This window comes from Dermochelys coriacea, chromosome 23, assembly GCF_009764565.3.
Source record: "Dermochelys coriacea isolate rDerCor1 chromosome 23, rDerCor1.pri.v4, whole genome shotgun sequence".
Taxonomy (NCBI): domain Eukaryota; kingdom Metazoa; phylum Chordata; order Testudines; family Dermochelyidae; genus Dermochelys; species Dermochelys coriacea.
Window position 1 is genome coordinate 16,659,015 of NC_050090.1, and position 24,025 is coordinate 16,683,039.

The 24,025-nt window shown below is 69.0% G+C and overlaps 1 protein-coding gene across 1 annotated transcript; it reads left to right on the top strand.

The window, feature by feature from the left end:
• Nucleotides 1-301: 301 nt before the first annotated feature.
• PLXNB3 (plexin B3) lies at nt 302-23,367 on the top strand. Its single transcript, XM_043501315.1, is given in 49 exon segments — nt 302-309; nt 5,560-5,975; nt 5,978-6,049; nt 6,052-6,102; nt 6,105-6,152; nt 6,155-6,206; nt 6,208-6,302; nt 6,305-6,472; nt 6,475-6,611; nt 7,187-7,226; nt 7,229-7,345; nt 7,348-7,364; nt 7,511-7,556; nt 7,559-7,635; nt 7,821-7,830; nt 7,833-7,920; nt 8,180-8,312; nt 8,543-8,699; nt 8,931-8,990; nt 8,993-9,037; nt 9,497-9,608; nt 9,893-10,116; nt 10,268-10,477; nt 10,715-10,889; nt 11,099-11,267; nt 11,269-11,294; nt 11,598-11,703; nt 11,844-11,879; nt 11,881-11,972; nt 12,045-12,221; nt 12,634-12,653; nt 12,656-12,825; nt 12,944-13,183; nt 13,568-13,729; nt 14,015-14,163; nt 15,133-15,233; nt 16,432-16,649; nt 17,154-17,332; nt 17,760-17,826; nt 18,129-18,444; nt 19,330-19,433; nt 19,642-19,729; nt 19,997-20,163; nt 21,248-21,408; nt 21,532-21,679; nt 22,090-22,154; nt 22,258-22,333; nt 22,624-22,698; nt 22,767-23,367. Coding segments are annotated over 49 exon segments (5,775 nt in total). The 3' UTR covers nt 22,872-23,367.
• The last annotated feature ends 658 nt before the right edge of the window (nt 23,368-24,025 follow it).

Here is a 24,025-nt window from a genome sequence, read left to right on the forward strand (position 1 = left end):
TGCTGTCCCCTGGCAGTCTGGGTCCTTGGGAGGTATGGGGGGCAAGGGGGTGCTGTCCCCTGGCAGTCTGGGCCCGGGGGAGTTAAGGAGTATCGGGGGCAAGGGGGGTGCTGTCCCTGGCAGTCTGGGCTGGGCACTGGGGGGGCTCTCTCCTGGCAGTCCGGGCGTGGGGGTACGTGGGGGGCCGATCTCCCCTGGCAGTCTGGGCCCTGGAGGGTGTGGGGGGGCGATCTCCCCTGGCAGTCCAGGCTGTGGGAGCAGGGCGGGGAGGGGGAGGGGGAGGGAACCCAGGCGTCCGGGGATGGGGCCGTGAGTTCCCAGCCATAGCCAGCAGGGGCGCCCGTGGCCCGGCGCGTCGGTCCCGCTGGGGCGGGGTGTGGGGGGGTGTGGGGCGGGGTGGTCGCGGTGTATTGTGGGGGAAGCCTGGTGCAGCCAGGGAGTTCAGATCTGCCTCGAGCTGGGACCGGCAGCGCCGCAACCGGGTAGGGGGGGGGGGGGGGGGGGAGGGGTGCCCCCCCAAGCCATCTTCTTAACGCGACCCCGGGTCCCGCCCCGCCTCAGTTTCCCCCGGTGCCACTGGCGAGGGGATGCTCGCTTCTTAGGGCGCGAATCCGCCCCCTTTAATCCGGAGCGTGGGTGACGGGGAGTTGGGGGGCAGCTGCTTCCCTTACCCCCCCATTGGGGTGGCTGAGAATTTCTTAGGGAGACCCCAAATCTCCTCTCCTTCAGTATCCAACGTCACCCCTAAAACTCTGGCTGCACCCCCGGCTCGACCCCCCCACCAGATTCTCACCCCCCTGACACCCGCACAAACGGATCCCGGCCCCCCAAACCCCCGGAGCCAGTGAACCCCAATTCCCTGAACATCCGCAGTATGTGCCCCCCAGTATGGAGGGGGGTACAAATCAGAGCCCCCTCACTGCCCCCCAAATGCACAGCAACCCCCTCCCCAGGCAACCTGGCTCTCTGCCACGCCCCCTTCCTGGGGAGTCCCCCCTACATCTTCCTCCCCCCTTGGGGAGCTCTCCCCAGCCAGCCCCACCTCAGCGTCTTTCCCACGCCCCACTCTGCCAACGCCCGATTCCGCCCCAAATCCGGTAGCCCCAGGGGGACCCTGTTAGCCCCCCAGCAGCACCGGCCCCTACGAGGCCCCAACTCCTGTGACCCCAGCCGGCGCCTGCCCCCCATTCCCGGAGCCAGCCAGTCCCGGGTTAATTCCTGGCTGGATTCCCAAGGCCGGTGGCTCTAATCCCGGGGCGGGGGCGCTGGGGGGTCAGTGTCCAGGGCCCCTCATGGGCCGCGGGCTTCCCCGCCTGCAAATCCCTTAAAGCTGCCCCGGCAGAGCCAACGAAAAGCGATCAGCCCCCCCGGCCCCCCCCCGCAGGGGCTGCGGGTCGGGAGTGAGGGGCACCGGGAGGGCGGGGGGCAGCAGACGGGACGGGGGGGGAGGACCAGCCCTGCCGGTGCCCCTCTCTCCTGACCCGCAGCCCCCTGTTCTGCCTTGTCTGGGTGCCAGCCTGGCTCCCCCATTTCGCATCCCCCCTCCCGGTTAATTTCTCTCTGCTCTGATCTCAGCTGCTCTGGCTGCATGAGGATTAAATGAACCAGCCCCGCCCCCACCTGCTCTGGGCTCCCCCCCAGCCCCACTGGGCCACCAGGGCCAGGCTGGTCAACAGGGCACGCGGGAAACTGCCACACGGCTACCAGCTGAACCAGTGCACACAGGTGTGTGCGGGGAGCTGGGGCTGCGGGTCAGGAGTGAGGGGCACCGGCAGGGCTGGGGGGACCCAGGGCTGGGCTAGCAGGGGCTGCGGGTCGGGAGTGAGGGGCACCGGCAGGGCTGGGGGGCTGGCAGGGGTTGCGGGTCGGTGTGAGGGGCACCGGCAGGGCTGGGGGGCTGGCAGGGGCTGCGGGTCGGGAGTGAGGGGCACCGCGGCGGGGGGGGCTGGCAGGGGTTGCCGGTCGGGAGTGAGGGGCACCGGCAGGGCTGGGGGGCTGGCAGGGGCTGCGGGTCGGGAGTGGGGGCACCGGCAGGGCTGGGGGCTGGCAGGGGCTGCGGGTCGGGAGTGAGGGGCACCGGCAGGGCTGGGGGGCTGGCAGGGGCTGCGGGTCGGGAGTGAGGGGCACCGGCAGGGCTGGGGGGCTGGCAGGGGTTGCCGGTCGGGAGTGAGGGGCACCGGCGGGCTGGGGGGCTGGCAGGGGCTGCGGGTCAGGAGGGAGGGGCACCGGCAGGGCTGGGGGGCTGGCAGGGGCTGCGGGTCAGGAGGGAGGGGCACCGGCAGGGCTGGGGGGACCCAGGGCTGGGCTAGCAGGGGCGGGTCGGGAGTGAGGGGCACGGCAGGGCTGGGGGGCTGGCAGGGGCTGCGGGTCGGAGTGAGGGGCACCGGCAGGGCTGAGCTGGCAGGGGGCTGCGGGTCGGGAGTGAGGGGCACCGGCAGGGCTGGGGGGACCCAGGGCTGGGCTAGCAGGGCTGCGGGGTCGGGAGTGAGGGGCACCAGCAGGGCTGGGGGACTGGCAGGGGCTGCGGGTCGGGAGTGAGGGGCACCGGCAGGGCTGGGGGGCTGGCAGGGGTTGCGGGTCGGGAGTGAGGGGCACCGGCAGGGCGGGGGGGCTGGCAGGGGCTACGGGTCGGGAGTGAGGGGCACCGGCAGGGCTGGGGGGCTGGCAGGGGTTGCGGGTCGGGAGTGAGGGGCACCGGCAGGGCTGGGGGGCTGGCAGGGCTGCGGGTCGGGAGTGAGGGGCACCGGCAGGGCTGGGGGGCTGGCAGGGGCTGCGGGTCGGGAGTGAGGGGCACTGGTGTGATCATGGAGTCAGGAGAGGGGGGCAAGGTCTCCCCTCCACTTCCCTCTCCTCCCCTCTGCTGGCTCCGAGCCCCGCATGTTCCCTCCAGTCTGTCATGCTCTGAGTGGGGCTGACGTCTCCCTTTGTGGCCCCAAGTCTTTCTGGGCCCCCGTCCCATTCCCCGAGCAGCCCTGAAAGCCCCATTATCCCCGGCCCGGCCCCCAGCCTTACAGCCTTGGAGTGAGGGGCACCGGCAGAGCTGGGGGGACAGGGCTGCGCTAGAAGGGGGCTGTGGGTCAGGAGTGAGGGGCACTGGCAGAGCTGGGCTAACAGGGGGCTGTGGATCGGGAGTGGGGGCACCGGCAGAGCTGGGGGGGCAGGGCTGAGCTAGCAGGGAGCTGTCTTTTGGCACCCATGGGGTTAACACTGGGGGGGACATGCCCCCCCCAAAGCCCAGGCTCCCAGAGACTCCCTTTGTTCCCGGCTGCTCTGTTATCAGGCCCAGCCTGTGCCCCCCTCCACCCCCATGGCCAGGACAAAGCCTGGCTTTCATTGGGCACCGCACCCCCCACCCACTGCGGGGGCGGCCAGGCTGGGGGCCAAGGCCCTGGTGCTGCAGAACCCAGCCCAGCCCCAGCCTGTCCCAGCAGGGATGCTGTGGGGCACAGGGAAGGGGGCAGGCTCAGAGGGGGGAGCCCCAGCAGGAGGGGGCTGCAGGGAGCCCAGGTGTTGGGCTCTGGGCTCCCCACATCTCCGCGGGCTAGGCAAGGCCCGGCTGGGGCAATGCCCACCCAGAAGCCCCCCGATGCCCCACATAGCTGGCCCCGATCTGGCCCTGCAGGGATGGGGGCTGCCTCCACCTCTGAGCCCAGTGACCCAGTTGGCTCGGCAGCGGGGGATTGATGGGCATTGGACGGGGGTCAGGGCGGGAGCTCCGGGGGGGGCAGGCCTGGGCTGGCAGGGGCTGTAGGTCAGGAGTGAGGGGCACCTTGTCCTGCCAAGGGGGGGGATTCAAAGACCCCTTAAAAAGAGCAGGAGGACTTGTGACACCTTAGAGACTAACAGATTTATTTGAGCGTAAGCTGGTGAGCTCCGGCTCGCTTCATCCGATGCATCACGAAAGCTTCTGCTCAAATGAATCTGTTTCTCTAAGGTGCCACAAGTCCTCCTGTTCTTTTTGCGAATATAGACTAACACGGCTGCTGCTCTGAAACTCCCCCTTAGTCACCCAGCAGCTAATTAATAACCCTGGCTCCCCGTGACCCCACCTGCCTGGGGACAACCTGCCCCAGCTCTGCCAGTGCCCCTCACTCGCGACCTGCAGCCCTGGGTATCGGGGGTCGGGGGGCCGCGTGCCAGGCCCTGACGGCCGATTGTCCGTGGGGATAATGGGCCCCTGTGGCGCTGGGTGCCGGGCGCGGGCTGGTGCGGGGAGAACAGAGGGGCTCATTGACAGAGCCTCGAATTCCCCCCAACCTCCCCACTCATCTCCCCCCCAGGAGAATGAGAAGGGACAAGGATCGCCCAGAGCCCAGGGGTGAGCACTGAGACCCCCTTGCAGCCGATTGGTGAGTGGGGCTGGGAGCCCGGACGCCTGGGTTCTCTCCTGGCTCTGGGAGGGGTGTGGGGGCTGGTGGTTAGAGCAGGGGGGCTGGCAGCCCGGATTCCTGGGTTCTGGCCCCAGCTCTGGGAGGAGAGTGGGATCTGATGGTCAGAGTGGGGGGGCTGGGAGCCAGGACTCCTGGGTTCTCTCCCTGTGGGGAAGGGCCTTTCCCTCAGGTTCCTTTGTCTTCTCTGCCTGCCCCACCCTGCCTAATGTCTGGTTCCCTTCCCCCACCTCCCAAGAGGTGGGGCGGGGTGGGGGGGGAGACATGTTGGGGCCTGCAGAAGAGACCTGATTCCCAGCCTGCCCCCGCCCCACCTGGCTGGCAGGGAGGTGCAGCTTGATGCAGTCACTGCAACCCCCCCACCACCCAGCTCAGCAGGTCAGGGCACAGCCCGGACTCCTGGGTTCTCTCCCCAGCTCTGGGAGAGGAGGGGGCTGGTGGTTAAACAGGGGGGGCTGGGAGCCAGGACTCCTGGGTTCCTCACCCCACCAGCTGTGCCTCTGGGTTTCCAGACGGCCCCATCTGGCGTGTGTCTGTGCCAGGGGTGGGGAGAGGGGGCCCTCAGTGGCAGGATTTCACTCCTTGGGGCCCCCCCAGGGACAGAGGGAGGTGGAGCAGCCTGTCAGAGCTGCATTGAGCCTGGGGGGGGGGGGAGGGGACTTCCCCACCCTGCGCAGGGGGGCAAGGAGGGGCACAGGGGGCATCTTTCCCTCCCAGGTCACATGGCTAGTGTGCAAATCCCTGCTCTCCTCGCACGCTTGGGCCCCTGCCTGTGGCCATGCCCCAGGTTCCCTGCCAGTGCCCCCCCGTTCTGCCCCACAGCCCATGCTCTGGGTTCCCCCCTCCAGGCCAGCTGCCTGACCTTGAGCCCCCCCCTTCCCTGCCCCCAAGTCTGAGCCGAGACCTCAGTGAGCCGGGCCAGGGGGGTGTGGGATTAACTGGGGGGGGCAGAGAATTAATCTCCATCCTAAATCCTCCTGCAGCTGGCGGGGGGAGGGCTGGGAGCCAGGACTCCTGGGTTCTCTCACCAGCTCTGGGAGGGGAGGGGGGACTGGTGGTTACAGCAGGGAGGAGGCTGGGGGCCAGGACTCCTGGGTTCTCTCCTTGGAGGCTGTACGTGGCCCATCTCCCGGGTCCCCCTAACCCTGTCCCCCTTTTCTCTCTCTCTCAGGCTTCAGACATGCCCCCCCTCCTTGCCCCCTTCCTCCTCCTCCTCCCTCCTCCCCTCCCTGCCCCTCCCGCCCCTACCCTCCTTCTCTGCCCCAACGCCATTCAATCACCTGGCGCGTGCCAGCGGCTCGGGTGCCCTGTACGTGGGGGCCGTGAACGCCCTGTACCAGCTGACGCCGGAGCTGGGGCTGGCGGGGCGGGCGCGGACCGGGCCGGAACTGGACAGCCCCGAGTGCCTCCCTTCCGGGACCCCCGGGACTGCCCCAAGCCGCCCCACGGACAACGCCAACAAACTGCTGCTGCCCAACGAGGGGGCCGGGAGCTGGTGGTCTGCGGCAGCTGGCCCAGGGCTGTGCGAGAAGCGGGCGCTGGCCGACGTGGGCCGGCTGTGCCCGAGAGAGCCGGGCGACAGCCAGTTCGTGCGGCCAACGAGCCCCGGGTCTCCACGGTGGGCGTGCTGGGGCGGCAGGCCGGGCGGGACCTGCTCTTCGTGGGCGCGGGCTGACGGGGAAGCTCTCGGGCGGGATCCCGCCCGTCACCATCCGGCCCTGGTGGGGCCCGGCGCCTTCTCCAGCGAGGGGATGGGCAAGCTGGTGGTGGCGACTTCTCCGACTACAACAGCAGCTACGCGGGTGCCTACGCGCCGGGGGCACGTCTACCTGCTCTTCTCCCGCCGGGGCGCCAAGGCCCAGCTCGACTATCGCCCCTTCCTGGCCCGTCTCTGTGCCGGCGACCTGCACCTCTACTCTACACCGAGGTGCCGCTGGAGTGCCGGGACCCCGGGCACCGCTACAAACCTGGCCCGGGCCGGGCAGCTGGCCCGGCTCCCGCCCCCCCGGGGGGATGTGCTCTTCGTGCTGGCGGCCGTGGGACAGGGGGCCACGGCCGCCCCCAGCCGCAGACGGCCCTGTGCGCCTTCCGCTGGCCCAGCTGGACGCCGCCGTGGAGAGGACGCGCCGGGCGTGTTACACGGCGGGGGGCCGGGGGCCGGGGGGCCGGGAGGAGGCGGCCATCGAGTACGGGGTGACGTCCCGCTGTGCCCAGCTGCCCAAGGTCCGGGGTCCCCGCCCCCCGAGGGTCCCCAGATCACCAGTGCCCCGCTCCGAGGGGTCCCCGGGCAACTGGCCCCCTGCCCCACCCCGCCCCGAAGGGTCCCTGGGTGACCGGCCCCCCACTCCTGAGGGGTCCCCAGATCACCAGCGCCCCACCCTGAGGGGTCCCCGGGCAACTGGCCCCTGCCCGGCCCCGAGGGGTCCCTGGGTGACCAGCCCCCCACTCCTGAGGGGTCCCCAGATCACCAGCGCCCCACCCTGAGGGGTCCCCAGATCACCAGCACCCTGCCCGAGGGGTCCCTGGGCAACTGGCCCCTCGCCCGCCCGAGGGGTCCCTGGGTAACCGGCCCCCCACTCCTGAGGGGTCCCCAGATCACCAGCGCCCCGCCCCGAGGGGTCCCCGGGTAACCGCCCCCCCTGAGGGGTCCCCAGATCACCAGCACCCCACCCGAGGGGTCCCTGGGCAACTGGCCCCCGCCCCACCCCAAGGGGTCCCCGGGTAACCGCCCCTGTCCCGCCCCGGAGGGGTCCCCGCCTCACACTGGGCCCATTGCTCAGCCCTGCGTCTCACCCCAGGAGTCCCCGGACGTGTACCCCTGCGGAGACGAGCACACCCCCAGCCCATTGCTGGCCGCGTGGCTGTGGAAGCCGGCGCCCTGGTGACTGGGCTACCAATGCTCACGGCCGTGGTGGCGACGGTGGAGGCCGGACACACCATCGCCTTCCTCGGAGAGGGCTGGGGCAGCTGCACAAGGTGTGTGCGTGCGGGATGGGGATGCTCCACCCAGAGCTGGCTGCAACTTGGCTGGGCCGGGTGTGTGGGGTGAGGCCGCTGGGGAGGTGGCTCCACCCCAGAACTGGCCCTCTCTCGTGCCTACACCCTCCCCTCCCCGCATGCAGGTGTATCTCAACTCCTCCGTGGGGCAGGTATACAGCACCGTGCGCCTCGGCCAGCACTCCCCGTCAGCCCCGATCTCCTCCTGGACGGCAACGGGACCCACCTCTACGCCATGACGGACTCCCAGGTGCGGCCCGACCCCTCCCTCTTCCAGGGCAGAGGCCACCCCACCCCAGAGGGGGGCTGGGGGTGTGGGGGGAGGCCGCTCCGCCCCAGAGGGGCCGCGTCTCTGCGGGGCCGGGGGGGGGTGTGGTCGCTCCGCCCCAGAGGGGCTGTGTCTCTGTCCCCCCCCTCACTCTCCGTCCCCCCCAGGTCACCCGGGTCCCGTCTCCGAGTGCCCCCGCTTCCAGGACTGCGCCACCTGCCTCCGTGCCCGGGACCCTTTCTGCGGCTGGTGCGTCCTGCGGGGCCGGTGAGTCTCGTTCCCGTGGGCCCCACAGCCCCAGTGGCGCATTGGGGGAGGGGGGTGCATTGAGACGCACGGGGACGAGGTGCCATTGTTTATGTAGGACCTACACCAAAGCTGGCTGGGTGGGGAGGCGGGGCTATGAGGGGAGTGGGTGGGGCCCGGGCTATCAGCCGTGGTGAAAGGTGACAGACGGGCCCGCCCGGCCAATCGGTTGCCCCCCTCCCCGCTGTCCCATCCCCTCACCTGATTGGCTGGTCGGCAGGTGCACCCGCAAGCTGGAGTGCGAGCGCATCGGGGCAGCCGACCAATGGCTGTGGAGCTACGGGGCCAGCAGCCAATGCCTGCGTGTCGAGAGGGTGACGCCGGCCAATCAGAGCCGTGAGGAGCAGACGGAGGTGAGCGCGGGGGGAGGAGCCGGAGGGGGGTGGGACAAAGAGGCTGGGAGAGGTGGGAGTCGGAGAGGAGGGGCTGGGGGCAGGGTGGGCGTGGCCCGGAGTGGTGGGGGGGAGTTGGGGCAGGGGCAGGATGGGAGGGGCTTGGGAGGGGCGGGGCCGGGAGGTTTGGGGGCGGGGCAGAAGGGGGCGTTTCAGGACACTCACCCCATTGGATCCATGACACCCCCCAGGTGTTGCTGTGGGTGCCCCGGCTGCCCCCCCTGGCTGAGGGCGAGAGCTACCTCTGCGCCTTCGGGGAGCAGATCAGCCCCGCCCTGCGGCGGGACGCGTGGGTCCACTGCCGCTCGCCACCCAGCCCCCAGGTGCCGCCCAGCCAGGAGGGCAAAGGTCAGCATGGAGGGGGTTGTGGATGGGGGGCAGCCCTTTAGGAAACTGGGGGGAGATAGAGGAGGGGTCTGGACCTGCCCCCATAACCCAGCATGCACTGGGATTGGGAGAGGAACAAAGGATTCTGGGTGGGGGAGAGAGGCCGGTGGGGCGGAGCTGCCCTTGGCGCGGGGGCGGGGGTGGGGCCGGAGGGGCAGGGGATGGGCAGTAACCCAGATGCCCCGCCCCCAGATCACGTGTCCCTGGCGCTGTCCCTGATGTTCGAGGACGTGGTGGTGGCGGCGACTGACTTGTCTTCTACGACTGCAGCGCGGTGAGCGCCTGGCGCGCTCCTGCCCGTGAGCCGGCCGGGCTGTGGGCCGGGAGTGAGGGCACCGGGGGGGCTGCGGGGGGCAGGGCCGGGTTTGCAGGGGCGGCGGGTCGGGAGTGAGGGGCACCGGGGGGGCTGCGAGGGGCAGGGCCGGATTAGCAGGGGCTGCAGGCCGGGAGTGAGGGGCACCGGGGGGGCAGCGGGGGGCAGGGCCGGGTTAGCAGGGGCTGCGGGTCGGGAGTGAGGGGCACTGGTAGGGCTACAGGGGGGCAGGGCCGGGCTAGCAGGGTCTGCAGGTCAGGAGTGAGGAGCACTGGCAGATCTGGGGGGCAGGGCCGGGCTCACAGGGGGCTGCAGGTCAGGAGTGGGGGGCACGGGGAGGTTACGGGGGCAGGGCCAGGTTAGCGCGTGGGTCGGGAGTGAGGGCGCCAGCAGCATTGTGGGTCCTGGCCCTGCGCTGACCCCACTTTGTCCCCCTGCCCCCCAGGTGCGGCGGGTGCGTGGGCAGCCCCTGGCCCTGTCACTGGTGCCCGGGGAGTCACCGCTGTGTCCCGGGCGCGTCCTGCCCCCACGGCGAAGGGACCATCTACAACCAGAACGTGAGGGACGTGCCTCTGGGGTGGGGGCGGCAGGGAAGGGGACCCAGGTGTCCGGGATGGTATCTGTAGGGTGGGGGAGGGGACCCAGGGCGTGGGATGGTATCTGTAGGGTGGGGGAGGGGACCCAGGCGTCTGGGATGGTATCTGTAGGGTGGGGGGGGGACCCACGTGTCCGGGATGGAATATGAGGGGGGGCAGCAGGGAAGGGGACCCAGGAGTCTGGGACGGCATGTCTGGGGCCGGGGGAAAGGGACCCAGGTGTCCGGGATGGCATCTTGGGAGAGGGTGGGGGAGGGGGAAGGGGACCCAGGCGTCCATGACAGCCCCCCCAGTGCTTCCCTCCAGTTGTTCCCCCAGTCTAACCCCCTCTTGTCCTCAGGTCCAGGAGGGGGGCCCCTGGGGCCCGGAGGTCTGCCCGAGCCTGGGGGGCGTCGAGGGGTCCCTCCTGGTGCCCGTGGGGGTGACCGTGCCCCTGAGCCTGGCAGCCCACAACCTGCAGCTTCTGGGGGTGAGTGGGGGGGCCGAGAGGAAGGGGGCGTGGGAGGCAGAGTCTGGGGAGCAGGTTGGTCTCTCTCCCCCCCCAGCAGGCACTGTTGCCATGGTTACACTGGGTTGGTGGGGGGGGTCAGCCCTGGTCTCACTCTCCTCCCCCCCCGCAGGACCCGTTGCCAGCGTTACGCTGCGTGGGAGGTGGGGGGGGGGGCACCTGTGTCGGTGGAGGCGTCGCTGGACGAGGAGGGGGGGGGGCCCAGCGGGTTCGGTGCCGTCCCCATGCCTACAGCTACTCCCTGCCCCCCCTGAGCTCCCAGCCCCACTCTACGTCACCGTGGGGGGCACAGGGCGCCTGGACAACTGGGGGGACCTGCACGGTGAGTGACCAGGCGCTGCAAGCTTCCCCAGGGCAGTGCCCTGGGAGAACTCGGGGCGCTGCGATCTTCCCTGTGGTAGTGCCCTGGCCCTGGGGGGAGGGGAGGGGGGCTGTGAACTTCCCCACGGTAGTGCCCTGGGGGCCAGGGAGGGGGCGGAGAGGGGGCAGTGCCCTGGGGGCGGGGCAGGAGTCAGGGGCGGGGCTGGGACACGCTGATCTCCCTTTCTGCCCCCCCCAGTGACCCTCTACAACTGCTCTGTGGGTCGGGCCGACTGCAGCCACTGCCTAGCAGCCCCCCCGGAGCTGGGCTGTGTCTGGTGCCAGCCAGGGGGGGGCTGGCTGCCGCTACCGGGACCTCTGCCCCCCCCGGCACCGCCGAGCCCCTCTGCCCCACCCCCATCATCCAGGCGGTGAGACTGGGACACGTGCGGGGGGGCTATTGGGCTGGAGGGAACCGTGGTCTGATGGGGGCCCCGGGGCTGATGCTGGGGTGAGGGGCACACCGGGATGGGGGGTGCGGGTGGGGGGGAAGCTGGGCTGGGGGTGTGGGTGGGGGGATACCGGTCTGGGGGGCGTGGGGAGGGGGGAAGATGGGCTAGGGGGTGCTGGTGGGGGGCAAAAGTTGGGCTTGGGGGTGCTGGGCCGGGGGTAACTTTGCCTCCCCCCAGATCCAGCCCCACAGCAGCCCTCTGGAGGGGGGCGTCCCCCTCACCATCATGGGCTCCAACCTGGGCCGGCGCCTGGCAGACGTGGGCTCGGTGCGGGTGGCCGGCCGGCCCTGCGCCCCCCGCCCCCCCCCTCTACCGCGTCTCCACACGGTAAGGTGGTGCCCCCCGCTGTGAGCTTCCCCCAGCAGTGCCCTCACCCCACTACCCGCTCCCGCTGCGAGCTTCCCCAGCAGTGCCCCCACCCCACTCTGTGAGCGTCCCCCAGCAGTGCCCTCCCCACTGCCTGCCCCCCTGCTGTGAGCTGTCCTCAGCAGTGCCTCTGCCCCCCGCTGCGAGCTTCCCCCAGCAGTGTCCTTGTCCCACTGCCCACCCCACGCTGCAAGCTTCCCCCCAGCTGGGCATTCCCCAGTGCTGCGAGCTTCCCCACAGCAGTGCCCCTTCTCCCCCTCACAGGATCGTGTGCCGGGTCTCTCCAGGGCAGAGGGGCGTCTCCGGCCCTGTTGAGGTCACCGTGGGGGACCGGCCCCCTGGCGTCTCTGCTGATCACTTCACCTACCAGGTCAGCGCGGGCTGGGACTGGGGGGGCGCCGGGGGGGTGCTGGACTCATGGGGTGGACAGACCTTGAGGGGGGCAGGAGCCCTCTCTCTGCTGTTGCTGCGAGCTTCCCCCAGCAGTGCCCTTTCTCCTCCCCCCGCCAGGACCCCACCCTGCAGGAGTTGCACCCCGGATGGGCCCCATAGCAGGGGCACCCGGCTGACCATCCTAGGAGAGGAGCTGCTGACAGGCGACCAGATCGCAGTCTTTGTGGGAGACCTGCCTTGTACCATGTGAGTCCCCCTGCCGCCCGCTCGCCCCCAAAGTTCTGCCCCCCATGGCTAACCCCCTTCTCCCCCACTCAGAGTAGCCCCCGTGGAGCCCACGGCCATCGTCTGCGTGACCAGCCCCAGCCCAGAGCCGCGGGAGGCATCCGTGCGGGTCCTGTACGGACAGACAGAGCGCCACCTGCAGGGGGGTACCTTCGCCTACACCCTGAACCCCAACATCACCGGGGCGGAGCCGGCCACCAGCTTCCGGGGGTAAGAGATCCAAGGGGGGGGCTGTGAGCTTCCCCCAGCAGTGCCCCTCCAGCCGGGGTCTTCCCCAGTACTGCGAGCTTCCCCCAGCCGGCATCTTCCTCAGCGCTGCGAGCTTCCCCCAGCAGTGCCCCCACCCGGGGTCATCCCCAGCGCTGCGAGCTTCCCCCAGCAGTGCCCCTAGACGGGGTCACCCCAGTGCTGTGAGCTTCCCCACAGCAGTGCCCCCAGCGCAAGTCTCTCTGAGATGCGGGGTGGGGGCGGGCTGTGAGCTTCCCCCAGCAGTGCCCCCAGCCAGGGTCTTCCCCACCGCTGCGAGCTTCCCCCAGCAGTGCCCTCAGCTGAAAAAATAAATTCCAGCCCTTCCCCCCCCCCTCCCACTCCCCCTCACTCACCCGGACTCCTGGGTTCACAGGGGCGGTCGGATCATCCGTGTGGGGGCACCCACCTGGACGTGGTGCAGCAGCCTCTCATCAAGGCCCTGCTGGTGCCAGGGGGGCCGGATGGCAGCAGGGGGAGCAGGAGGAAGAAGAGGGGGGTGCTGGGGGCCCCCCAAGCCCTGCCGACCCCCCCGCGTCCCTGCTCCATGGTGGGGGACCTGCTGGAGGTGAGCCGGGGGGCAGGTGTGGGGGCTGGGCTGTAGAGGGGTCAGGGGGTGTCTGTGACAGGCCTGGGAGGGGGCCGCTGGCCACCCCCCCATGGCTCTTAATCCCGTGCCCCCCCAGTGCTGGGAGCCCTGCTGCCCCAACTCCTCGGCGCTGATGCTCTGCCCCACGCCGGCTGTGCCCCCCGGCGCACCTCTGCGGGACCTGCTCTTCGTGCTGGACGGGCTGCGGCTCAGCTTCGCGGTGGCCAGCGGGGGGCGCCCCTTCGCCTACGCCCCCGACCCCCAGCTGCGCTGGCTGGGCCGCGGGGCCCCCGGCGCCCCCTACAGCCTCAAGCCGGGCAACGTGCTGCATGTGGAGGTGAGGGGGAGGAGGGCTGCGGGGTGCGAGTGGGGATGTGACATGGGAGGAGGGGTGGGGCTGGGGGTTGGGAGGAAGGGATGAGGCTATGGGGGAGGGGGGTCGGGGTGGGGATGGAGGGAAGGAGGGGTGGGGCTGGGGGAGGGGTTAGTGGGGGGGTGGGGGAAGGGATGGGGGAGGACTGGAGGATAGGAGGATGCTATGGGGGGATGCAGGGAAGGAGGGATGGGGCTGGGGGAGGGGAGTTAGCTGGGGGTTGGGGGAAGGGATGAGGCTGGGGGGGAGGAGGGGGGATGCAGGGAAGGAGGGGTGGGGCCGCAGGAGGGGAGTTGGGGGAGGGGGTTAGGGGGCCCCCCCCAGCTCTGTGTCCGTCTGTCCTGGCAGGGGGACGGGCTGACCTTGGGGATCTCCAAGGAGGAGGTGCTGGTGCGGCTGGGGGAGGGGCTCTGCGCAGTCAAGACCCTGACCCGCACCCACCTGTACTGCGAGCCCCCCCTGCGCCCCCCCCGGCCCCTCAACGCCTCCGCCGGCCTCCCCGAGTTCATCGTGAGTGTGGGGCAGATCTGGGGGGGCTGGGCCCCTTTCCTATGTGGGGGAAGGGGGAGATGGGGGGGCCTGGCCCCTTTCTCGGGATTGGGGAGGGGCTGCAAGTAAAGTGCGGGGAGGGGGAGATGGGGGGGGCCTGGGCCCCTTTCCTGGGTGGGGGAGGGGCTGCAAGGGAAGTGGGAGGAGAGGGGACAGGAGTTGGGGGAAGGTGGGGCTCTGGAGATGGGTTGTGTGGGGGAAGGGCTCTCTCTGCTCCCTGACACCCCCATGTGTGGTCCCCCCCAGGTGCAGATGGGGAACCTGCGTCTGGAGCTGGGCCGGGTTCGCTATGACACGGAGCCGAGCCCCCGCTTCCCCCCGGAGGCGCAGGTCGGGCTGGGGGTGGGGGCTGCGCTGCTGGCCTTCATCGTGCTGCTCCTCATCCTCATGTACAGGTGTGGGGGGCGACAGCCTAGTGCCGCTGCCGGGGGGTGGGGAGGGGGCAGGAAAAATCAGCTTTTGGGGGGGTTCTTTCCACCCTGCCTTCACCCCCACCATGGGCAAAGCGTCAGGTCTCCTGCCTAACCCACTAGAAGATAACCTACTACTGCTGCTGGGGAATGGAGCTAGGGGAGGAGCATTCAGCAATTGGGGGGGTCCTTCCACCCTGCCCCCCACACTGGGTGAGGTACCCTCTCCCCATATCTCTCTGCCAACCTCCACCCTGTACCACAGATATCCCCCCGCCACCACCTCCTAGGTCAGGGGTTCTCAAACTGGGGGTCGGGACCCCTCAGGGGGTCGTGAGGTTCTTACCTGGAGGGTCACAAGCTGTCAGCCTGCACCCCAAGCCCCGCTTTGCCTCCAGCATGGATAATTGTGTTAAATAGATCAGCACGTGTTTCTAATTTACACGGGGGGGTCGCACTCAGAGGCATCCTGTGTGAAAGGGGCCCCCAGTACAAACGTGTGAGAACCACTGTCCTAGATATCCCTCCGCCTGCCCCCCCGGCCAGCCCCAGCCTCCTCACTCGGGTATCCCTCCGCCTGCCCCCCCGGCCAGCCCCAGCCTCCTTGCTCGAGTATCCCGCCGCCTTCCCCCCCAGCCTCCTGGCTCAGGTATCCCTCCGCCTGCCCCCCCACCCTGGCCAGCCCCAGCCTCCTTGCTCGAGTATCCTGCCGCCTGCCCACCCCCCCCAGCCTCCTGGCTCGGGTATCCCTCCGCCTGCCCCCCCACCCCGGCCAGCCCCAGCCTCCTTGCTCGAGTATCCTGCTGCCTGCCCACCCCCCCCAGCCTCCTGGCTCGGGTATCCCTCCGCCTGCCTCCCCGGCAGCCCCAGCCTCCTGGCTCAGGAATCCCTCCGCTTGTGTAAGGGGATAACAACCTACTGCTCCTGCTGCTGGCTAACGGAGCCCCCCCGCAGGCGGAAGAGCAAGCAGGCCCTGCGGGATTACAAGAAGGTTCTGGTGCAGCTGGAGAACCTGGAGGTCAGCGTGGGGGACCAATGCCGCAAGGAGTTCACCGGTACGGGGGGAGGCGGAGGGATCTCCGTGAGGGAGAAATAGTCCCTGAGGAGATGAAGAAGGACATTGGGGCTGGGGGGCGGTGAAGGGATACCTGGGGAGAGGTATCTTGGGGGGAAACAAACGGGGCAGAGATATCTAGGAGGGGAAATAGTCCCTGAGGGAAGTTGGAGGGGTGGGAGTGGAGGGATATCAGGAAAAGAGTCCCTGAGGGTAGTTGGGGGGCAGAGGGATCTCGGGGAGGGGAATAGTCCCTGAGTGAAGCTGATGGGAGTCAGTGGGGGAGCCGAGAGATATCGGGGGGGGAACAGTCCCTGAGGGATGTTGGCTGTGGGGGAGGGGTATCGGGGAGGGGGAAATAGTCCCTGATGGAAGTTGACTGCGGGGGGAGTTGGCAGGAATGGTGGGATATCTGGGAGGGGAAGTAGTCCCCACGGGCCGTGGGGTGACTCATTGTCACGGGGTCCCCAGGCGATGCTCTGACCTGCTCCCTACGAAGCCGGGCAGGACTCTGGGGGAGCCTCCTCTCGGGGAGCAGCCTGTCCCCAGGACACACAGCTCCCCCGGCTCCCACCTTCCTGGGTCTGACCTCGGAGCATCCAGCCTCCCCTGCCCCTCCGTGCGCTTCCCACAGCCAGTCCACCCAGGCGGGGTCCTGGGGGGCCAGAGGGTCCTGCCCCCCAACTCCGCAGGCAGACGTGACTCTCAGCCAGCTGGTAAAACAGAAGGTTTATTAGACGACAGGAACATGGTCTAACACGGAGCTTGTCGGTGCAGAGAACAGGACCCCTCAGCTGGGTCCATTTTGGGGGGCAGTGAGCCAGACAACCCCGTCTGCACTTCACTCCTCGTCCCCAGCCAGCCCCAAACTGACTCCCGCCAGCCCCCCCCTCCTCTGGGCTTTGTCCCTGTCCCGGGCCAGGAGGCCACCGGATCCCTTTGTTCTCCAGCCCTTCAGCTCTCACCTGGCAGGGGGAAGGGCCAGGCCATCAGGTGCCAGGAAACAGGGTGTCGGCCATTCTCTGGGTCCAGACCCCTGCACCACCTGCCCTCTAGGGCTCTGCAGCGACCATACACCCCCATCCCACCCCCTAGATACTTAAGAACTGCATCGGGGAAACTGAGGCACCCCCACATTATTCAGAGGAAGCATTAAGAACAGTCCCGCTTTGACACACCTCTCCCCTTGCCGCCCCCAGACCTGATGACGGAGATGACGGATCTGAGCGGGGAGCTGGAGGGCTCGGGGATCCCCTTCCTGGACTATGGCACCTACGCCCAGCGCATCTTCTTCCCTGGCCAGGGAGGGGCGCCGGCACGGCGGGGGGCCGAGCTGCCTGAGTGTCGCAGGGCCACCGTGGAGCAGGGCCTGGCCCAGCTCTCCAGCCTGCTCAACAGCAAGGCCTTCCTGCTGACGGTGAGAGAGCAGCTGGGGGGGCAGGGGTTTTGGGGGGCTCTCCAGCCTGTGCAACAGCAGGGTCTCCCCACGGTGGTGAGAGTGGAGGCCAGGGGGTTATGAGGGTACATGGGGTGGGGATTATTGGGTTACAGGGGTGTTGGTGTATGAGGTACATGGGGCAGGGGACTATAGGGTACAGGGGCTATGGAGGTACAGGGATTATGGGGGCAGGGGGTTATTGGCATACAGGTTATGGGGCACGGGAGTTATTGGGGTACAGGGATTATGGGGCTAAGGGGTTATGTGGTTGCAGGGGGCTATGGGGGTACAGGGAGTATGGGGGCTATTGGGGGACAGGTTATGGGGAGGCAGGGGGCTATGGGGACATGGGGGCCCAGCAGGTGAGGGGACAGCAAATGCTGCCCAGGGGAGGGCGCGATGGGGCACTCGGGGGGCCCAGCACAGCCCCGGGCATGAGGGGGACGCCAGCCCCCCGTGCTGACCCCTCTCCCGGCCCCACAGCTGATCCACGCGCTGGAGGGGCAGGCGTCGTTCTCACGGCAGGACCGATGCCAGGTGGCCTCACTGCTGGCGCTGGCGCTGCACGGGCAGCTGGAGTATCTCACCGACGTCATGCAGAGCCTGCTGGGCGAGCTGGCGCAGCGCCACGTGGCCCGCAACCCCAAGCTCATGCTGCGCAGGTCAGCCCCGTGCGGGAGCTCCCGGCATGGACCCACTCAGGAAAGGGGGCAGAGGGAGCCCCCCGGCTAGCGGGGAAACCACCAGAGCCCCCCGCTTGCCGGGCCTGAGAACGCATCTATTCCCCGCTGATGGGAAAACCAGCCATGCTGTGACCGGCACCAGCCCAGAGAGCTGCTGCTGAGACGGGGGCACCCAGAGAACCCCGGGGGTGCGCCAGGCCCAGCCCAGCCCCTTCTCCTGGCATGGGAGGGAAATGGGGGTGGGGGGGTTGATAAGCTGCCATTGGAACTTGGCCACTAGGGGGATGGGGGAGGATCAGGCTGGAGGTAGATGGGGTGCACTGGGGGAGGGGCAGGGAGGTGCCCATGGGGGTGAACGGATGGGGGGGTCTCACAGCGAACCCCACTGAATCCCTGCACCCCACAGGACGGAGACCATGGTGGAAAAGCTGCTGACTAACTGGATGTCGATTTGCATGTACTCCTACCTCCGGGTGAGCGCCCAGCACGGGGTCCTGTCCCAGCGGGGCAGGGGCAGTGAGAGCGGGGGGGCTGGGAGCCAGGACTCCTGGGTTCTCTGGGAGGAGAGAGGGGTCTGGAGGGTTAGAGCGGGGGGGCTGGGAGCCAGGACTCCTGTGTTCTCTGGGAGAAGGTTTGGGGAGTTAGAGCTGGGGGCAAGCCAGGACTCCTGGGGGATGGTTAGGGGGTTAGAGCGGGGGGGGCTGGGAGCCTGGAGTCAGAGTGTGGGGGAAGCTGTGGCCCCGGACGCCTGGGTCCCACCCTCTGCGTCTCCCAGGAAGTGGCGGGCGAGCCCCTGTACCGGCTGTTCCGGGCCATCAAGTGGCAGGTGGACAAGGGGCCGGTGGACGCGGTGACGGGCCAGGCCAAGCGGACGCTGAGCGACGGGCACCTGCTGCGGGAGGACGTGCCTGTCCGGCCCCTGACGCTGAGCGTGCTGCTGCGGGGAGCGCCGGGGGGCGCCGGGGGGCAGCAGGTGCCCGCCCGCGTGCTTGACATCGACACCATCAGCCAGGTCAAGGAGAAGATCCTGGAGCAGGTCTACAGGGGGGTGCCCTTCTCCCAGCGCCCCCCGGCCCACGCCCTGGACCTGGGTGAGGGGGCAGGGCAGGGTTGTGTGGGTGTCACGGGGTCCCTGGGCGATGCTCTGACCTGCTCCCTACGAAGCCGGGCAGGACTCTGGGGGAGTCTCCTCTCGGGGAGCAGCCTGTCTGCAGGGCAAAAAGCTCACACAACTTCCCCCTTCCTGGGTCTGACCTCGGAGCATCCAGCATCCTCTGCCCCTCCGTGCGCTTCCCACCGTGAGTCCGCCCAGGCGGGGTCCTGGGGGGCCAGAGGGTCCTGCCCCCCAACTCTGCAGTCAGACGGGACTCTCGGTCAGCCAGTAAAACAGAGGGTTTATTAGATGACACGGACACGGTCTAAAACAGAGCTTGTGGGTATAGAGAACAGGACCCCTCAGCCAGGTACATGTTGGGGGCCAGTGAGCCCAGCCATTTCCCCAGCCAGCTCCAAACTGAACCCCCCCAGCCCCCCCTCCTCTGGGCTTTGTCCCAGTCCCGGGCCAGGAGGGCACCAGATCCCTTTGTTCTCCAGCCCTTCAGCTCTCACCTTGCGGGGGGAAAGGGCCCAGGCCATCAGGTGCCAGGAAACAGGGTGTCGGCCATTCTCTGGGTCCAGACCCCTGCACCCGCCTGTCCTCTAGGGCTCTGCAAGGGTCACGCACCCTTATCCCACAACCTAGATACTTAAGAACTGCCATGGGGAAACTGAGGCACCCCCACACTATTCAGAGGAAACATTAAGAACAGTCCCACTTCGTCACAGTGGGCCAGGGCCTCTCCCAGCCCCCCAACCCACACACTGGACCTGGGTGAGGGGGTGGGGCAGGGCTGCATATAGGTCAGGGTAGGGGTGGCGTGCCCATGGGGATTGACCGGGGGGCAGAGGGGCCCCTCTCACCCCGTGTCCCCCCCCAGAGTGGCGCTCGGGCGTGGCCGGTCACCTGACCCTGTCTGACCTGGACCTGACATCCGTCACCCACAATGGCTGGAAGAGACTCAACACCCTGCAGCACTACAAGGTGAGGGGCCCGGACGCCTGGGTTCCCTCCCCCAGCTCTGGGAGGGGAGGGGTCTGTGATCCCTCCCCAGCTCTGGGTGGGCAGTGGGATCTGGGGGTGGGTGGTCTGGGGTCCCGGACGGCTGGGTTCCCTCCCCCGGCTCTGGAGGGGAGGGGGGTCTGGGGTCCCGGACGCCTGGGTTCCATCCTCCGGCTCTTTTCTCCCCCAGGTTCCGGACGGGGCAACAGTCGGGCTGATCCCACGGCTCCAGAACGACATCCCCCAGAGCCCCAACCAGAGCTTCCTCTCTGGGGAGAGTGAGTGACCCCCCCATCCTCCCCCCTCTGCTGTGGAGATGGTGCCGCCCAGCCGCCCACACCTGGAGTCCTGGACAGGACCCTGGACTGAACCAAGGGGGACATGGGGGTGCTGGAGAGATTGAACCAAGTGGGAGAGGAATATGGTGTGGTGGGACTTTGGACTGAACCAAGGAGGGAAGCCAGGGGGGTGGGATCTGGGGGGCCTTGGACTGACCCAAGTGCAGAGAAATCCCAGGGGGATCCAGACTCACCCTGCCCCCACAGACACCCCGATGCTGGAGGACAGCGAGGACGGGGGGCTGCGGCTCTGGCACCTGGTGAAGCCGACGGAGGAGCCTGAGGCCCTGAAGCAGCAACAGCGTCGCAGCAGCCTGCGGGAGCGACCCACGGCCATCCCCGAGATCTACCTCACCCGCCTGCTGTCCATGAAGGTGAGCCCCCCTCGGACCCCCCCACGGCCATCCCCGAGATCTACCTCCCCCGCCTGCTGTCCCTGAAGGTGAGCCCCCCTCGGACCCCCCCAGTCCCCCCGACCCCCCCTCAGAGCCCCCCACGGCCATCCCCGAGATCTACCTCCCCTGCCTGCTGTCCCTGAAGGTGAGCCCCCCTTGGATCCCCCCAGTCCCCCCGACCCCCCCTCAGACCCCCCCACGGCCATCCCCGAGATCTACCTCCCCCGCCTGCTGTCCCTGAAGGTGAGCCCCCCTCGGACCCCCCCAGTTCTCCCCGACCCCCCCTCAGAGCCCCCCACGGCCATCCCCGAGATCTACCTCCCCCGCCTGCTGTCCATGAGGGTGAGCCCCCCTTGGATCCCCCCCAGTCCCCCCGACCCCCCCTCAGACCCCCCCACGGCCATCCCCGGGATCTACCTCCCCCGCCTGCTGTCCATGAGGGTGAGCCCCCCTTGGATCCCCCCCAGTCCCCCCGACCCCCCCCTCAGACCCCCCCACGGCCATCCCCGAGATCTACCTCCCCTGCCTGCTGTCCCTGAAGGTGAGTCCCCCTCGGACCCCCCCAGTTCTCCCCGACCCCCCCTCAGAGCCCCCCACGGCCATCCCCGAGATCTACCTCCCCCGCCTGCTGTCCATGAGGGTGAGCCCCCCTTGGATCCCCCCCAGTCCCCCTGACCCCCCCTCAGACCCCCCCACGGCCATCCCCGGGATCTACCTCCCCCGCCTGCTGTCCATGAGGGTGAGCCCCCCTTGGATCCCCCCCAGTCCCCCCGACCCCCCCTCAGACCCCCCCACGGCCATCCCCGAGATCTACCTCCCCCGCCTGCTGTCCCTGAAGGTGAGCCCCCCTCGGACCCCCCCAGTCCCCCCGACCCCCCCTCAGAGCCCCCCACGGCCATCCCCGAGATCTACCTCCCCCGCCTGCTGTCCATGAGGGTGAGCCCCCCTTGGATCCCCCCCAGTCCCCCCGACCCCCCCTCAGACCCCCCCACGGCCATCCCCGGGATCTACCTCCCCCGCCTGCTGCCCCCCGGCCCCCTCTGACCCCGGCCCGCGCCCGCAGGGGACGCTGCAGACCCTGGTGGAGGACGTGCTGCAGGCCGTGCTGAGCGTGGGCCGCCCGGTGCCCGTGGCCGTCAAGTTCCTCTTCGACCTGCTGGACGAGCTGGCCGCCCGCCACGGGGTCAGCGAGCCCGAGACCCTGCACATCTGGAAGACCAACAGGTGGGGGCTGCACAGCTGGGAGAGCGAGGGGGGGCGGGGCACTGGAGGGGGCAGGAGCCGCGGGTGGCGGGGGGCCGGGGCAGGGAGCCGGCACCCCACGTCTCACCCCGGCCCCCCCCCCAGCCTCCTGCTGCGGTTCTGGGTGAGCATCGTGCGCAACCCCCAGCTGCTGTTCGACGTCCGGGTGCCCGACAACGTGGACGCTGCCCTGAGCGTCATCGGCCAGACCCTCATCGACGCCTGCACCCCCGGGCAGCACAGCGTGGGGCGGGTGAGAACCCCGGTGTCCGGGGCAGCCCCCGCTCCCCTCCCCTCCCAGGGACCCCGGCCTCTGGGGCAGCCCCCGCTCCCCTCCCCTCCCAGGGACCCCGGCCTCTGGGGCAGCCCCCCTCCCCGCCCCTCCCAGGGACCCTGACCTCCAGGCAGCCCCCCCTCCCCTGGACCCCGGCCTCCAGGGCAGCCCCCATTTCCTCCTAGGGACCCCAGCGTCCTATCACCTCCTGCCCCTCCCCCCGTGGGAACCACGGTGTCCGGGTCACCTCTCCCCCCTGGACTCCAGTGTCCAGGGCAGCTCCCCCCACAGAGACCCCAGTATCCTGGGGCACAGGCCCCCAGCACTGGCCCCCTTGCTCTGTGGGACCATGTCCCCCCCCAGCTGTCTCACGGCCTCTCTGCCCCCAGGACTCGCCCGTGAACAAACTGCTCTACTCCCGGGAGATCCCGCGCTACAAAGAGCTGGTGGAGAAGTGAGTGGGGGCTGGGGGCCAGGACACCTGGGTTCGCTTGCGGCCCAGCCCTGCTTTTTGGGGCGCCTGAGCCCCCCAGCTCATCGGCCTCTCTCCCGCTCAGGTACTACGCCGACATTCGCCAGGCACCGCCAGCCTCCTACCAGGAGATGAACTCGGCCCTGACGGAGCTGTCCAGGGTAGGGCCCCCGACCCACAGCCCCCCGGTGCCCCCCGCTCCCGACCCCCCAGAGCCCCTCACTCCGGACCTCCAGCCCCCCTGTAACCCCCACTCCTGACCCACAACCCCCCCGGCACCTCTCGCTCCCGACCCGCAGCCGCCGCCCGACCCCCCTCGCTCCCAACCCATGGCTCCCGGAGCCTCCAGACCCACGGCCCCCCCGGCGCCCCTCGCTCCCGACCCCCAGCCCCCCCGTACCCTCCACCCCCGACCCGCAGCCCACACCATTCCCGTCTCTCCCCATTGCAGAAGTACTCCTCAGACCTGGACGGCTCGGCCGCGCTGCAGGAGCTATACAGCTACATCAAGAAGTACTACGACCAGGTAGAGGGCGGGCCATGGGGCTGGGGGGGCGCCATGGGGCAGCGGTAACCCCCTGCTGTGTGTTGCAGATCAGCAGCGCCCTAGAGGAGGACCCTGTGGGGCAGAAGATGCAGCTGGCCTGTCGGCTGCAGCAGATCGCCGCCCTGGTGGAGAACCAAGTCACCGACTTGTGACCTGGCCCCACACCTGCGCCGTGGACCCCCCACTTCCTCCCCACATCAGCCCAGATCTCAGGGATCCCCCTGCGCCCCCTGCCCCCCCACTGCCTCTTCCCATCCAGGGATCCCCCCAGTGCCTTATGCAAAGCTGCAGAGGGGGTTCCCTGCACCCCCAAATCCCCACCCCCGCAAGCCCTTCGGGGTCCCCCCAGCTCCTGTCGGTAGAGGTGTATGTCTGCCTTAGCTGCCTTCACCCTCTGGGAGGGGGTGGCTGAGAGCTGCCCCCAACCCCCCCACTGAGATTTTGGGGGTCAGGAGCCCCCCTTTCTTCAGGCCTGGGGTCCTCCAGGCAAGTAGTGCACTAATCTGGGGTGTCTGTAGCCACCCCCGCTTTGTACAGAGTGGTGCTAATGACTCCTGAGAGCCCCCCTATTTCGTACCCCTTTGTACCGGCCCAGAGCTCGGCCTTTGGATGTAATTTATTTTCAGCAATAAAAACACTTTTCAGAAATTTGGCCTCCGGCCCTTTAATTAGCGGGCAAATCAACACCCTGAGCCAGCCAACACCCCCCCATGGGGGACAGACCCCGTGCCCCCCCCCGAGCCGGCCAGTACCTGCCATGGGGCCAAATTGGAGCCAGTGCCCTCTAGAGGGCAAAGACCCCCTGCCCCATTCCCACCCCCAGCCAGGAATTGGGGGTGGGGGAGCTGTGACAAAGCGGGACTGTTCTTAATGTTTCCTCTGAATACTGTAGGGGTGCCTCAGTTTCCCCTAGGCATTTCGTAAGTCTCTAGGGGGTGGGATAAGGGGGTTTCATTGTTGCAGAGCAAAGGGCCAGGTACGTAAATGGCGACACTCTGTTTCCTGGCACCTGATGGCCTGGCCCTTCCCCCTGCCAGGTGAGAGCTGAAGGGTTGGAGAACAAAGGGATCCGGTGCCCTCCTGGCCCGGGACAGGGACAAAGCCCAGAGGAGCAGAGGCTGGAGGGGGAGTCGGTTGGGGCTGGCTGGGGACATGGAGTGAAGTGCAGACGGGGTTGTCTGGCTCACTGTCCCCCAAAATGGACCCAGCTGAGGGGTCCTGTTCTCTGCACCTACAAGCTCTGGTTTAGACCATGTTCCCCATCGTCTAATAAACCTTCTGATTCCCCAGCTGGCTGAGAGTCACA